Source organism: Aspergillus pseudonomiae (assembly GCF_009193645.1).
Source record: "Aspergillus pseudonomiae strain CBS 119388 unplaced genomic scaffold BDV37scaffold_32, whole genome shotgun sequence".
In the NCBI taxonomy this organism is placed as follows: Eukaryota; Fungi; Ascomycota; class Eurotiomycetes; order Eurotiales; family Aspergillaceae; genus Aspergillus; species Aspergillus pseudonomiae.
Window position 1 is genome coordinate 179,119 of NW_022476024.1, and position 14,896 is coordinate 194,014.

Here is a 14,896-nt window from a genome sequence, read left to right on the forward strand (position 1 = left end):
ATTAATATCAATCCATTTCAGTTCTCCAACTCTCCAACTGCCACACTTTCCTTCTCGCCAATTGCCCAAACCCAATTACACATCCTTGGACGGTCATTCAAATAAGTCCCTGGACCATTTGAAAAGTGTCTACCTCCATTTCGTCGCGTGCCTGAGGTTTTACACTTCCTCCCGGTCCGTCCGGCCGCCGTGCGAGTGGTTCTTCCGATCCATTGCCTTCGTACCTTACAACCGGCAGCGGACTTTCTTGCCGGGCGAAGAACCATACCAAGGGCAGAGCGTACCTCAAAAAAACTCCGCAGCTCTATTAGTAGTGTCCCTAGTTTTTCCTTGTCTTATTTCACATTGTGCAGCGTGATGTTGCGTTCTTCTCTGGGGGCAGGCAAAAGCCGAGTGCCTGTGTTGCGGCAACCTAGCTATGGACGCTGGCTAAGGTCCAACAACCCTTCACTTCGGTGGAATCAATTTCGGAGAGCTGCATCGACAGTAACTAACCTCGAGAGCTACCCTAATGTGGGAGAACAACTTCATGGTTTCACCGTTCAGGAGAAGAAGCACGTTCCAGAGCTACACCTCACCGCGGTCCGGTTAAAGCATGACAAAACAGATGCAGATTATCTTCATGTGGCGAGGGAAGACAAGAACAATGTGTTTGGGGTGGGATTCAAGACCAATCCTCCCGATGCCACAGGCGTTCCCCATATTTTGGAACATACTACGCTATGCGGTAGCGAAAAGTAAGAATTTCCTAGCTCAAGCTCAGACCAAGCCTTATGGAAGATGCTTTGAACAGGCGTTTCCCTGCTGTCCAACAGATCATATGCTTATACGAAATATTTCAATAGATATCCCGTCCGCGATCCCTTCTTTAAGATGCTCCCCCGGTCTCTCTCGAATTTCATGAATGCTTTCACCTCCGCTGACCATACTACTTACCCATTCGCGACAACGAATCAGCAAGACTTCCAAAACCTTCTATCGGTCTACCTGGATGCCACACTTCACCCGCTGCTCAAGGAAGAAGATTTCAGACAGGAAGGATGGCGACTGGGACCGGAAGACCCCCGCGCTGGCAACACCCAGGACGGGAAGCCGGAGGATGTCTTGTTCAAAGGCGTCGTTTATAACGAAATGAAAGGCCAGATATCAGACGCAAACTACCTTTATTATATTAAGTATAGGGAGAGCATCTTCCCGGCGCTTAATAACTCTGGAGGAGATCCCCAGTACATCACAGACTTGACACACAAGCAACTGGTTGAGTTTTCTAAGCGAAACTATCATCCTAGTAACGCCAAATTCTTGACCTACGGTGATATGCCTCTCAGTGCCCATTTGAAGCAGATTGGTGATGTGTTGGACGGTTTTGGGAAGGGAGAGGCTGACACCTCTGTCAAGCTTCCCATTGACCTTGGCCACGGCCCTTCAAACATAACTGTTCCAGGACCTATTGATACATTCGCCGACGCAGACAAACAATATAAGACCTCAACTTCCTGGTATCTAGGAGACACAAGCGACGTTGTTGAGACGTTCTCAGCCGGCATCTTGTCCTCCTTGCTGCTAGATGGCTATGGCTCTCCGATGTACCGCGCATTGATCGAGAGCGGCTTGGGCTCGTCATTTACTCCTAACACTGGCCTTGATACCTCTGGCAGAGTACCTATCTTCTCTGTCGGCCTCACTGGCGTTGGCGAGGAGGATTCTCCAAAGGTCAAAGAAGCTATTCAGAAGGTGTATCAGGACAGTCTTTCTGCTGGGTTCAGTGACGAGAAGGTTCAAGGCTTCCTCCACCAGTTAGAACTCGCGCTGAGACACAAAACGGCAAACTTCGGTATTGGTGTGATGGAGAAGACTATTTCCTCATGGTTCAACGGTGTAAACCCAATGAAGGAGCTCGCTTGGAATGAGGTTATCAACGAATTCAAAAAGAGATACCAGCAAGGGGGCTATCTGGAGTCATTGATGCAGAAGTACTTGATGAACGAGAGTTGCCTGACATTTACCATGGTTGGCACGCCTACATATCACCAAGAGTTAGACCAGCAGGAAATGGTTCGGAAGGAAAATAAGCTCAGTCAACTTGTTGAGCAACATGGATCTATGGAGAAAGCTATATCTACTCTCCGGGAGCAGGAGTTGCAGTTGCTCAAGACGCAAGAGGAGGCACAAAATGCTGACCTCGGATGCTTACCTTCCCTGCGTGTTGAGGACATTTCTCGAGAGAAAGAGCGCAAGCCGGTGCGGGAGTCGAAGGTCGACGATATCGATGTTGTCTGGCGCGAGGCCCCCACCAATGGCCTGACGTATTTCCAAGCATTGAATGCCTTTGAAGACCTCCCGGATGACCTTCGACTGCTCATGCCCTTGTTCAACGATTGCGTTATGCGTTTGGGCACTGCCAATAAAACCATGGAACAATGGGAAGACCTGATTAAGCTGAAGACCGGCGGGGTTTCATCGTCCACATTCCACACTTCGTCTCCAACTGAACTAGGCAAGTTTAACGAGGGGCTTCAGTTCTCTGGTTTCGCTTTGGATCAAAATATTCCCGACATGTTAGAAATTCTGACCACTCTTATCACGGAGACGGACTTTACTAGTGCCTATGCGCCAGCTATGATCCAGGAATTATTGCGACTGACTACAAATGGCGCACTGGATAGTGTTGCCGCATCAGGTCATCGTTTTGCTCTTAATACTGCAGCAGCAAGTCTTTCTCGCAGCTTTTGGGTACAGGAGCAGCAATCTGGTCTGGCACAGCTCCAGGCCACTGCTAATCTCCTGCGCGATGCTGAGACCTCACCCGAACGGCTGGCAGAATTGATTGAGAAACTTCGCTTGATCCAATCTTTCGCCATCTCCAAATCATCTAGTATCCGTGTTCGCATGGTGTGTGAACCGAGCAGCGCACATCAGAATGAAGGCGTTTTGCAGAAATGGCTGGCTGGCTTGCCCCAGATCCGCTCACCTACATCTGTGGATGCCGGTTCAACGCAGCAAATTTCTAGTAAAGCATTTTATGATATGCCTTACAAGGTTTACTACTCGGGGCTAGCTATGCAAACGGTCCCGTTCGTTCACAAATCCAGTGCACCACTTAGCGTGCTCTCTCAACTCCTTACACATAACTATCTTCACCCGGAGATTCGGGAGAAAGGAGGTGCGTATGGTGCCGCAGCCAGCAACGGTCCGGTCAAGGGTATTTTTGCCTTGACCAGTTATCGGGACCCGAACCCCCTCAATACTCTGAAGGTGTTCCAGAACAGCGGCATTTTCGCCCGTGACCGTTCTTGGTCTGAGCGGGAATTAAACGAGGCCAAACTAGGTATCTTCCAAGGCCTGGACGCCCCGATGAGTGTTGATGAGGAAGGATCCAGATATTTCATGAGTGGCGTCACGCATGAAATGGATCAGCGCTGGAGAGAGCAGCTCCTCGATGTCACTGCGAGGGATGTTAATGAGGTTGCACAGACTTTCTTGGTGGACGGCCCCCGGCAATCTGTGTGCCTTTTGGGCGAGAAAAAGGATTGGGCAGAGGATTGGGAGGTGCGGAAGCTTTCCATGAACGCTGGTGAAGCTGAAGCATATCCCGAGGACGCCTCTACTACCGCCTAGACGTTGGAAAGTATCAACTCTTCATGACTTGAATATTGGATGAGCACTTGTATCATATATCCCTGTATTTTTATATGACCTTTGTGTTTATGTGTATATAGACTTTGGCTTTGTACTATACCTCATATCCCCACTCGCCTTTTTTTTTCTCTCCCTCTCTTTGGTCAGTGCATATGTACTACCATGCACAACCAACACACCATGAACGCGCGTCTCCAGAGCAGAAACACCTTCTCCATTACCGATCTTCATTTCCATGGTCGGTAGATGGCTGTTTTCCTTGTCCTATTGATGGGCAGGAAAAGGCAATAATCAAGCGCAAGATCAAACGGAATGTGAACCCCTTAACGGTACACTTCTGATCTCCGTTTTTCAGACCCTCCCTGAAATCTCTGTCAGCCTACGCAGGGCGGACTAAAAACGTGAGAACATATCAGGTAGAGTATTACACACCTTGTGGACGAATGGCACCTGTTGGTATCTCCATTGAAAGCGAGTTGTGTGTTACCTGTGTCTGTGCCGTGGCATTGGAAGCCGTATCGAAGTTATAGTCGTGGTTGTAATAATCCAAGGAAAAAGGAACAGTCTTCTCTGCTCCTTGCATGTCTGAGGTAACCGAAAAGGCGGCCTTTCTTGTACTACATAGGAACATGATACTTCCCGTGAGTGAGCGTAAGACCACGGCGATAATTTAATTGTTCACTCACCAAAATATAATCCAAGGATCTGACGGATGACGGCCCCCATTTATTGTTGTGGTGCCTCTCACGTGGTCATGTAGATCTCGTGGTCTACTGCTTAGTCCTTCTTTATCTTTGTCTCTTGTGGCTATCTTGGGCTGTGCAGTTTTATCCTAGATAATGATCTCAATGACCTCTATTCACCAGGCCAAATATTAGAGAAGGATGCAATGCCATGCCATGCCACCGTGCCCATCATTATGAAGAAAAGCGATGCAATTGTGCTGGGCCCCAAGCCTACCAAAGCATGTGGTAGGTGGACCCGTTATGTTGCATGTAAGCAACACTTGCCAAGATCCTGACAGTGTATAGTCAACTGCCGCAGGTTGAAGGTTAGGCGCTAGTAAGATACCTTCGTCGTGCGAACAATGTGTTGACAGGCTTCAAGATGAAATGCGAGGTCGATGGGACTCCTCCATGTCGTCGATGTCGCCACGCAAACGCCGCTTGTGTATTCAAGCCTAGGTCTAATGTTGGCACTAATTCCGAGAGTGATCTAGGGTTGTATTATGCTTACTGATTTCAGGCTGCCCCTGCCCATGAGATTGTGTCATTAGCGGAGGGTGGACAATGCCCAACTTTCTTGCCTCACTCGGCACAGTCTGATCCAACTGCAGGGTCAGTTCTCAATCGGCTGGACCGAATTGAAGCCATTCTAGGTATTCATAAAGGAAGATATGCCGCAGGGGCAATTGGGCTTGATTCGGATCAAGACGAAGAGACCAATGTGCCAAATTCCGAACTCTCGAAAGCTGTCAGACATCTGAGACTCATATCTCGCCCACCACAAGATAGTAGTCTTTGGTCCTACCCCACAGTTAAGAGTCTATGGGAAACGTATGTTGCTTCGTCGCCCTCATTCTTTCGAATGGCAGAAGCTCATAAAAGCATAGATTTCTCAATAATCTACCACTATTGCACTTTCTAAAAGACCACAGAGCTTTCTCATCCCCTTCGCCCCTGTTGCTTGCTTCCGTGCTCTACATATCTGCACTCCATAACCCAATTAAGGAACTCGCATCATTGGCAGGTGAGTATTTTGTAGCCACTTGTGATGCAATCACTGAACTGGTTATCCCAACTCCTCTACCAAATGTCCTCGGCAGATTTAGATCACATCCTGCAGGTCAGAATCATCAAAGCTGTAAAGATGAAGACAAGACGTTCCAGAATATCCTGGGCCTTATAATGGCTAGTCTGGTATCTGAGGCCTACATTGAGACCACTGACAAGTGGATAGCAATTGCCTACCGACTCTTGCTAGACAGTTGCCCAACTGACTTGAATGACTTGTCTCAAGACTGGTGTGGTCTACTTTCTGGTATTCAGGTAAAACTACATGACCTGTGGCGCTTAGGGGTAATGTTAATTACCTTAGGTGATTGATATCGAGCATGCGTCCATGCACATGTGTCATCCTCTCCTACCTAGGCAACCACCTACTCCAGCTCTCCAACAATTAAACAGCCACGAGGGGGATGCATATCGGGGTCTAACACAGATTATGCACCAGGGACTCAGTCATTTCGTGGGACGGGGCCTACCTACTATATGGTCCTTCGTTAGCTCCACTGGAATCGACACCATAAGTCATGTCCGTACACCCTTCACGGAGGAAGACTCGAGGGTTATCCGACTCTGGGCACGGAGACTTGATGACTGGCTTGTCCGATACAATGGGACATCTCGTAGGCCTAGATTGATTTGGTCTTCAGTGGAATTGTGCTAACGTTGTTATTGAAGAACCCTCTCCATCAGACCGTCAAGGAATACTCATTCTTTTACAATACCACCTTCACAAACTATACGTGCTGTCGATCTATCATCCAGCCCGCGGATTTGACATGAGCTCCACAAACATTACTCCATCAGAAAGGCATGAATTGCTAGTATCAGCACGAACCGTGCTACGACTCCGCCAAGATGATGCTAGTATATGGTCTAACTGGGACCTCATAGTGCGTACACCCGCGCAATATTAGGCCACAAGTGAAGACTAAATGATACAGATGATAACATGGGCCGCGATGCTCCTCTTGCGGGGTGTGGAGGATGGTATGATACGCCAAGATGGTATGGAGATATTGTTTTCTCAAGCAAGGCCCTTTAACATACTCATCCTTTCTAGATCTGGGTCTTATCCAAACACATATCAACAGCCTAGAGCGAAGCGATCCTTCGGTACCTAGCATTCATAGAGTGCTTGCGGATCGGATTCAGTCCAGCATGCAGAGCATGCACACTCCCCCTGATATGAGCAATGAGCTACCTTTACCACCATCCAACTTGGAGCATTCGTGGACAATATTTGATCAAGAGATAATGTCACTCGCAAACCCGTCCTGGCTTTTCGAAGGGCCTTCAGTCGGTTCGACACAGGCTGAGCTCTCACAGCATTCAACAATGTCATCAGCACGGTACACCGATGGCCTGACCGCCACCAGCCCCAGTAGCTTTGACTCTAACAAACAGTGGGGCTCCACAGAACAGCTGGCTCGTATGCGAATGTCAAGGTTTAATCCAGCATTCGGCCATGGGAAAGCAGCGGGCAATGATCACTATTTGCTATGATTTATTTGTTGGATCTAGTACAACCGTGTTGAGCATAGATCATGAACTATCTTTCTATTGAAAACAGACACCTCTTTGTTGAAGCTACAGGCTACTAGCTTTGATGTAAAAGCATAAGGGTCTAGCACGTTTCATTCCTTTTTGATCGTATCGGGTATAGATATGCCATTTCATCAGTCGTTATACTGTACAAAGCTATATGGCTGCCACATAGCACAAGATGCCACTGCACCTTGCTTTACCTGTACATGAGCTCTGGTGCCAAAGATCCACTTGGCTTAGATGCTGGTGTAGTTCCTTACTTTGACTATTAGTTGCTGTCAGGTCAATGATTCGGGCGATCTTCTCTGTTGATTTCTGCTGATTCCGGCTGGTCTTCAGGCTCCAGGCCTTCACTTGCTGCCGGTGATGTCAGCGGTAGAGGCGGGAATGGTTCCGTCTGTGAAAAATCGCCAGACATTCTTCCAGTGGAGAGTTCACTTTCTCCTGCAGATTCGTGGGGGGTGTTAACAGAAAGTTCAGGGCGGGAAGTCTCCCTAGAGACGGTTGGAGAGGGAAGTACAAGGGGTTGTGGAGTGGACTAGACGTTCGTCTTGTTAGCTTTCGCTGTTATAACGTAGAAGCGGGCGACACTCGCATACCTGGTCTCTCGCTTGACTCAGGCCGCGGCTTGAAGCCAATTGTCGCGCAGCAAGTCGTTTCCTTATGATCTCTAATTCTTCCTGGCGTTCTGCTTGTTCCTCCTCCTTGTGTAGATCAACTATTGAAGGAGCGGTGATATCCTGTGCGACATCAATATAAGAATTTTGAGGAGATCGTAGTCGGCTGCTTCGCTTCTTTCGCTTCTTCGATTCTTTCGACGCCAAGCTAAACGAGCCTGATACAGACCTCATACTCGCAGGCTTATCACTGAATTGATCTTCCGACTCCAAACCAGTTCCTCGACGGCTGCCCAACGCCATAGCAAACTCATCATCCAACGGTACTGCATCTTCTTCCTCGTCACTAGGGAACAGATCACCACGCGAACTCAGAGAATTTGCAGTTTCTCGTGACGACTGGGTTGAGCTGCGATACCTTCCGGCCTTGCCATTGGAGCTCGGTCCTTGAATCTCCTCCTCTGCCTCCATCAGAGGCTCGTCTTCATGCGCATGCATCCGCAATCCGGTAGGATGCTCTTGAAGGTCAGCCACGGAGGGTTGGTATTTTAAACCTCGGGCCCCGAACCTCCATGGGAATCGTTCCAGGAAACCGAGAAACGATGAGCTTGGAATAACTGTCGGATCATTCCGGTCATCTGGAACCAACACGGTACTTTTTCTCCTTGCCCGCCGCGTGCCATAACTCATCTTTCGTTGTCTGCGGGGCTGTTCAGAACCTCCACGCGACAACCCACTGCCCGCTAATAAGCGATCGAGCTCATCAGTACCCCACCCCAGTAAACTGTCATCGGCATCATCGTTGTCCCAATCATCATAGAAGTCAAAAATTGCCTCGGCGCGACCCCTTCGCCGACGACGAAGCTGGTCTTCCCGGCTTGGGAGGCAAGGTGAGGTGCATGCGTAAATGCAGTTCCCAATCGTCGCGAAGCATGGTAGGATGTAGTGGTGGGAGAAGGTATACAGCCCTTCTTGGGCCGTTTCATTTGCAGTTTCAAGGTTATGGGAGATCTGGTTGATAGTCTGGCGGACACGGGGGTCTCTGGGTCGCATCATCTTGGATGGCGGTTGGGGGATGGGGACGTTGATAACCGTCACGCAACGACTTTAGGTGCGGTGTGCACAAGCCACTCCAACGTCACCTAAGACGCCCCATTGAACTATCGAAATAGCCAGTGGGGTATTTTGCTGCCACCGATGCCTGTCGGCAAGCTTCAGAGAAATTCTATTAAAAGTAGGCGAGATGAGGTGATCCTGGGGTCAAGATGGAGCCTGAGGAACACAACTCCGATCTCCACGATGTCATCACCCTCGCCTTAGTCAGCGGACCACGTGCCTCTTTCAAAGATAGTACACAGAGTCTAGCCCTCGGTTTTCCCCCAGATAGTTTCAATCTATATATTTCCCGTCATCATGGTCTATTATATTCGTTTTCTCAAAACCCCAAGGGTCCAGAAGCAGAAAGCGGGGTCCTTGTCTATTTCGGCGCTGATCTGCATCACCACGGACTTGGGAGATGCGTTTCTAGCCCAGGACGTGGATTTAGTCGTATCATTGACTCTCAAGGAGTCAGAAAAGGTTCTACATCAGGAGCCATTGAGTTGGAAAGCTGGCAAACGGGAACTGGCTATATTATTGGGACCTTTCCATCCACAGCTTTCCCAGCATGCCATTGTTCTTAGTGTCGCTGCAGCTGATCGTGGAAAGCACCATCCGCCTTCTCCAGACAATCTACTAGGAAACCCTGGTGTTCCTCTGGTGATTTCCGGATGGAGTGCACCTTTTGGTGGGTCAGAGTCTTTGGTAGCCGAAAAACTCGTCGAAAGACGCTTTGGGCCGAAAGGTCGCCTAGACCTTAGAATATGGGAAGAAACCGGAAATAGCATTGCCCGTCATATCTGGTAAGGCCTCTCCATTCCGATAGCATACCCGTGGCTCTAAGACTAGAAATTAGGGATGCAGCCATTGCATCGGTGATGTGTCTCCAGCAGTTAGCTGCCGGAGACTCAGCAATCACAGTACCACTACTTTCAAAACTACTACAAGCAGAACGCAATGCTCCTCTTCGTGTCATCGAATTAGGATCAGGATGCGGCATTGTCGGGATAGCATTAGCGCAAATACTTCCCCAATGCTCCGTCCTACTCACAGACCTGCCAGAGGTTGAAGAAATTGTAGCGAAAAACATAGCGGTTGCCAAACCAACGCCATCCTCTAACCTTGAGTATCGAACGTTGGACTGGGACGAAGTGCTCCCAGAAGACCTTTGTAACGGCTCTATCGACCTCGTCCTTGTATCAGACTGTACCTACAATGCCGACAGCTTACCTGCACTAATCTCGGTCCTGGACCGTCTCGTTCAGTCGTCACCGGATGCTATCGTTCTTGTGGCACTGAAAAGACGACATGAGAGTGAGACCGTTTTCTTTGACTTGATGGAGTCATCAGGACTCTCCAACCTGCATCATCATAGTATGCAATTGCCCTCACAACATGACCAGTCTGACCAGATTGAACTGTATTGCTATGGAAACAAGACAAGACATCCAAAGTCCATCGCGACGTGAAAGACCTCCCGGCTCATTAACAATTCTCTTGGCGCAAAATGATATGAGAAGTCCTCTTTCGCCCTCGCACTTGCAGATACGAAATAACAGTATGTTTCGTATCCTGACTCTGCTTTCTCGTTTCTCTTCGGGTCCTTTCCGCTCTGCTGTAATTGGCCGCAGGGATAATGCGTTCTCGTCATATTATGATACATCTAATGGCTAACCATGGGGTAGTGATCGCTGCTCAGTAACATGCAGCACTCTTGTAACTGCATATATCTACGTCGAATTTGCGTACATGCACTTGCACATCGGCCTTCCGTGTTTGGGCGCCCAGGTATAGATTTATCATGGCAAGGAGAAATCGTTTACGACAGACGTAAATTACCGTCGATAGTGTTCGGACTTCTTTGAAAAGTCATCGTTTTATCAACACAAAGTCCCATTAGTCTTTCCACAACTACACGTACTCCACAACCTGAGACTAGGACTTAGTTCCATGATGCCATAATTTCCCCAAATCTATCCAAGTCGTCAAGCTCCATGGTTATTCAGGTATTTCGATGGCTACCATCAAGACGTTCCAATCAGACACATCAACTTCTCAGTTGGTGAGAAGCTATCCCTTCGCTTTTTACCTAGATAGTGTCGGCCCCTTTCTGACGCCCAGATTTTCGAACTCCGGCTATTAGGCGTATACGACAGTGATCCTTTGCTTTGATCGTGCTTCCAGATACCTGACGCCTTGACATTGTTCCAAATTTTGTGTAAGGAAAAACGACCTTCTGAGCGGACTGGCCGACGCTTCTGGCTCCCTACCCGGGACAGAACTTGCTCAAGGGTAGAGTCCAGAGGGATGAAATCCGAGTCACTGCTTAAGGAAGTGTTTTGAAAGGTATCATAGGCTATACCAGGTAACATGAGGTGATGCTTGTTCCCTTTGAAAATTTGCTTGCTAGCTGTGAGGCTGTGCGAACGAGACGGAGGCATGACGGGCAACCCATTCCCAGGATACATCGACTCGTCTGCGTCAGTACGAGCAAGCCAGGAACACCGCCTGGAAAAGGCACTAAAGTTCGCTGCCAATGTCACTGCACAGAGAGGCAGGAAGCCCAGACGGATAGAGTCGTTCGTTATTCCAGGAGATGGTTCACACGAGGGTATGAACGAAGCCTTGACACAGAGAGCCCACAGGTCTGCATATATGCGACAAACAACGTAGACATCACCCTCTACGATCTCGAATTCGTCCGATCGTCGTTCGTGGTCAAGCAAGGTATACGTGGGATCGATGCAAATCACCAGTGACCCCTCTTGTAGAGCCCATCTCTCCCCGGCATCGAGCCGTATGTCCTTCTGGAATTTTAAGCGCGTGCAAAGACCTGGCTTTACTTGGCGATAGGAACACCCTGATGAGGGAATATTCCGCAAAGGCTCGTCTGAAGATAAGGGGCGATCCAGCCAGCTGCTCGCAGTGATTGAAGTTGAGTTGCGCCACTTCGACTTGTGGCCATCCCAGTCTACCTTTGAATGCAATCAATCAGTACGGCATACGTGTCACGAGTACGATAATGTCACTCACTAGAAGAGGAACACCCGCTGATCCTGACACGCTAGCATCGATATCAGCAAGGGCATCTGCCGTGGCAGCTGTCACTTTACAGAAGAGTCCGTGGCCATGGCTCATTGACCAAGTGTTAGACCCTCGTTCCTTATACAAGGCGTCCAGAGTCTCGCGAAGACTATCACTATCGCAAATGCACTCTTCCCCAGATTTATGACACATCTTGCAGTCTGCAAAAGCCCTAGCCTGGTCCTCCGTCTGAGAGGAACTGGAGACCCAAACCGGAGGCCGATGAAAATAAACGCCATGCCGACGCTTTTTTGTCACAGAGTCCTGCAGGTATTCTTGGTCCGACCAGTCACTCAAATCTGCGAGTAAATTTTCCGAGGAATCTGAACTTGACGTATCCGCGTAGTGCGCACCGACGGGCATTCGGTTCTTGTCCGCCCATGAGGCCGTGTCAGAGCGGGACATGTTTGCGGATGCAGCCATAGTCTATACTAAAATAAGTCACACGGGGAGAAGATATGCAATAAATATGACGCCTGCGCTGTATGAACTTGTAGTTTGAATGGGTGAAGGCATTAAGCGTGCTTTTTTCATATGGATCTGAAGCAAGGCCATGGCTTGTTCGCAGCTTCCTTTGCATGGAGACAACCACTGGTAGATTTCCAGGAAGGTGCATTCGAATATTACAGTGATTCTTATCAAGAGGTCTATATTGCCAACAGGGATATCAAGGCTCCTTCCACAAAATATATACCTAAGAACCCCTCAAATCCTTGGACTAAGGACCGTCATACCAATTGACACCTGTAACCATGGCAGACGTATACCCTAAAACTATTTAGATCAGGCTCGTTGGCCATTGATCATAGATCATAGATCAGAGGTCAGCCTAATGTGACCGATGGAAAGCGTTCCAAATCCGAGCCTCGGCATAAGGAACTGGCAGATCACCCACCAGCCAATGACACGAGGGTATAAAAGTGCGGGGAGCAGCAAGTCGAGCGGGAGCTTCAGACGGTTCACTTCATCTCATTCAACCATATCAAGTTTCCAAGGCGTGCTTGAACGATACCAAATTAGACCCCCATGGCTGCACCCCGGATCACATTATATTTGGATATCGTTAGCCCGTTCGGGTATATCGCATTCCATGTATTGAGAGTATGTGTGCCATTATGACCAGAATATAAATCCCAAGATCCATTTACAAATAAGTTTACATTTGGACGAGCCGGCTGACCCGTTCGAAGAATTCCCCCGTCTTCGCCAAATGCAATATCACCTATGTCCCGATCTTCCTGGGAGGATTGATGAACGCCTGCGGCAATACGCCTCCCGTGAATATTAAGAGTGAGAGAGATTCTCTGATACTATCTACCTGGTCCATACCATGGCTAACATTGCCTTTAATTCAGACAAAGATGCTTGGATCGGAAAGGAACGGCTCCGTTGGGCGCGATACTTCTCCGTTCCCATGGTTGAGAGCACCCCGGAAGGCTTCCCGCCGATGACTTTGGCGACCGAACGCGCGCTCTGTGCCGTCTCGGTGAAGGCGCCGGAGAAGCTTGTTCCGACTATCGAGGCCCTCTATCATTCGTTCTGGGTGCAGGGGAATGCTAAGATCGGACAGGTCGAAGGCTTTACTCCGGTGCTAGAGAGTGTCTTTGGGAAGGATGGGGCTCAGGAAATTCTGCAAGCGGTTCGTGGATTCCGGACTCTACTTTGCTGGTAGATTGTCAACATGCTGATTCTCAATTCGCAGATGGGCCATGCAGAGGTCAAGGAGCGCTTGAAGGCGAACACCGATCAAGCGTTTAAATCCGGTGCTTTTGGCATTCCATGGTTTGAGTGCACCAATGTCAAGGGCGAGACGGAGGGTTTCTGGGGCATTGATCATCTCGGCCAAGTGGCAGACTTTTTGGGCCTGGATCGCGGTTCGGACAGGGGATTCAAAGCGGTTTTGTAGAGTCGCGTGGAACCGTGGGAGTTCAGGGAGCAATATCTTATCCACATGGGTGTACATTTTACTTCATAGTTTGGTCTTTGTCTTTCAATGAGGTTCTTTTGCAAGATTGGCGTTACTCATAAACGTGACATACAAGCCTCTATCTTCTCTTTGGTAGGCGAGCATCGCTTCTATTCTTTTCTCGGAGGAACTCGGCAATCTTCTCGTTGTCCATATTATCGATAAGGTCGATCTCGTCCTGGCTGGGTGAGGTATCGACTTCAACATGATGTTAGTCCAACAAAGTAATACTGGTAAGGGAATGAACGAACTTACCTTGAGTCTCATCATTTCTTCCGGTAGCCATCGAGCGAACCTGCTCCCACACACTCTGAACCGATTCATCGGAGGCGACAGTCGCGAGCTTGTTTTTAGCCTCGTTGATCGAATTCCCCGCGACACTGGCGATACTATTCGTAACATCTGAGAGTGGACTCTCCGAAGCCGCTGAAGAATCATTACGCGGCGCATCACAGGCTTGTCCTTGAATCGCAGCAGTGTTGGTAGTAGTAGTAGTAGACGCAGTACGGTCTACAGCTGTAGGGTTCACAGTTGGCTCCATGACCAAAATCGCAGCCACTTAAAAATCGACAGCTAAAAGTTTATCTCTGATCGACGAGTTCTGCGAAAACTACACAAGAGGCTATTATGATCTACTTGAACCCTCATCGTTTCCCGCCGATGACATCAACGGGGAGGAATGATATCATTGGAGTCCAGCCCTACAAGGCTGGGCCAAGCAGCCCACATGGGTTGCCCGCTTAGGAAACAAATCAACCCACACCCAAGGCAGCCATATTCTGTTCTTTGTTCTCCATTTTGTCCAACCGTGCCGTGGAACAGTGAAGTAATGCACGCGCAATGGGATTGACTTCGCGTCGGCGATAAGTCCTTAAGCCGAAGCAGGCGGTGGGGGGTGGCAGAATGGGTGTATATTGTTTTCTTCTTTGTCGGTCTCCGGGGCCGGAGATCGAGTCTTCCTGTTCTATATCCGGGTTTGCTTGAATCTCCCCGGACCACACACTGAACACCATATTAGAATACTTTGTCAACTGTACAAGATGTGATATAAATATTGGAGAGGCTACCTCTCTGAATGTACCTATTTAGCTTCAACAGTAATAACAACAAAGCCCACCATTTCAGGCATAAACACCAAACAGAACATCCATCCCAATAGC

At 48.9% G+C, this 14,896-nt stretch overlaps 6 protein-coding genes across 6 annotated transcripts; 3 read left to right on the forward strand and 3 right to left on the reverse strand.

Moving 5' to 3' along the window:
- Positions 1 to 357: 357 nt before the first annotated feature.
- Positions 358 to 6,929, forward strand: cym1 (pitrilysin family metalloprotease cym1; the record flags this gene model as incomplete). Its single annotated transcript, XM_032084736.1, has 9 exons — positions 358 to 737; positions 846 to 3,549; positions 4,885 to 5,195; positions 5,252 to 5,687; positions 5,737 to 6,046; positions 6,102 to 6,316; positions 6,368 to 6,431; positions 6,487 to 6,726; positions 6,772 to 6,929. 9 exons carry the CDS (start codon positions 358 to 360, stop codon positions 6,927 to 6,929), a joined length of 4,818 nt encoding a protein of 1,605 aa, XP_031941545.1.
- A 325-nt stretch (positions 6,930 to 7,254) lies between these two features.
- BDV37DRAFT_283035 (uncharacterized protein) lies at positions 7,255 to 8,644 on the reverse strand (the record flags this gene model as incomplete). The annotated part of the gene is made up of 2 exons (XM_032087198.1): positions 7,255 to 7,509; positions 7,571 to 8,644. The coding sequence occupies 2 exons, from the start codon at positions 8,642 to 8,644 to the stop codon at positions 7,255 to 7,257; spliced, it is 1,329 nt and encodes a 442-aa protein (XP_031941546.1).
- A 223-nt stretch (positions 8,645 to 8,867) lies between these two features.
- BDV37DRAFT_116709 (protein N-lysine methyltransferase family protein) lies at positions 8,868 to 10,272 on the forward strand. The gene is made up of 2 exons (XM_032078498.1): positions 8,868 to 9,489; positions 9,543 to 10,272. Exons 1-2 carry the CDS (start codon positions 9,002 to 9,004, stop codon positions 10,153 to 10,155), a joined length of 1,101 nt encoding a protein of 366 aa, XP_031941547.1. The 5' UTR covers positions 8,868 to 9,001; the 3' UTR covers positions 10,156 to 10,272.
- A 358-nt stretch (positions 10,273 to 10,630) lies between these two features.
- Positions 10,631 to 12,402, reverse strand: BDV37DRAFT_116752 (uncharacterized protein). The gene is made up of 2 exons (XM_032078499.1): positions 11,720 to 12,402; positions 10,631 to 11,661 (listed from the first exon to the last, which is right to left on the reverse strand). Exons 1-2 carry the CDS (start codon positions 12,191 to 12,193, stop codon positions 10,711 to 10,713), a joined length of 1,425 nt encoding a protein of 474 aa, XP_031941548.1. The 5' UTR covers positions 12,194 to 12,402; the 3' UTR covers positions 10,631 to 10,710.
- Positions 12,403 to 12,495: 93 nt separating this feature from the next.
- On the forward strand, positions 12,496 to 13,718 carry BDV37DRAFT_116779 (putative 2-hydroxychromene-2-carboxylate isomerase). Its single transcript, XM_032078501.1, has 4 exons — positions 12,496 to 12,871; positions 12,961 to 13,060; positions 13,126 to 13,409; positions 13,473 to 13,718. Exons 1-4 carry the CDS (start codon positions 12,797 to 12,799, stop codon positions 13,674 to 13,676), a joined length of 663 nt encoding a protein of 220 aa, XP_031941549.1. The 5' UTR covers positions 12,496 to 12,796; the 3' UTR covers positions 13,677 to 13,718.
- Positions 13,719 to 13,815: 97 nt separating this feature from the next.
- BDV37DRAFT_283039 (uncharacterized protein) lies at positions 13,816 to 14,277 on the reverse strand (the record flags this gene model as incomplete). The annotated part of the gene is made up of 2 exons (XM_032087199.1): positions 13,816 to 13,934; positions 13,992 to 14,277. 2 exons carry the CDS (start codon positions 14,275 to 14,277, stop codon positions 13,816 to 13,818), a joined length of 405 nt encoding a protein of 134 aa, XP_031941550.1.
- Positions 14,278 to 14,896: the final 619 nt, after the last annotated feature.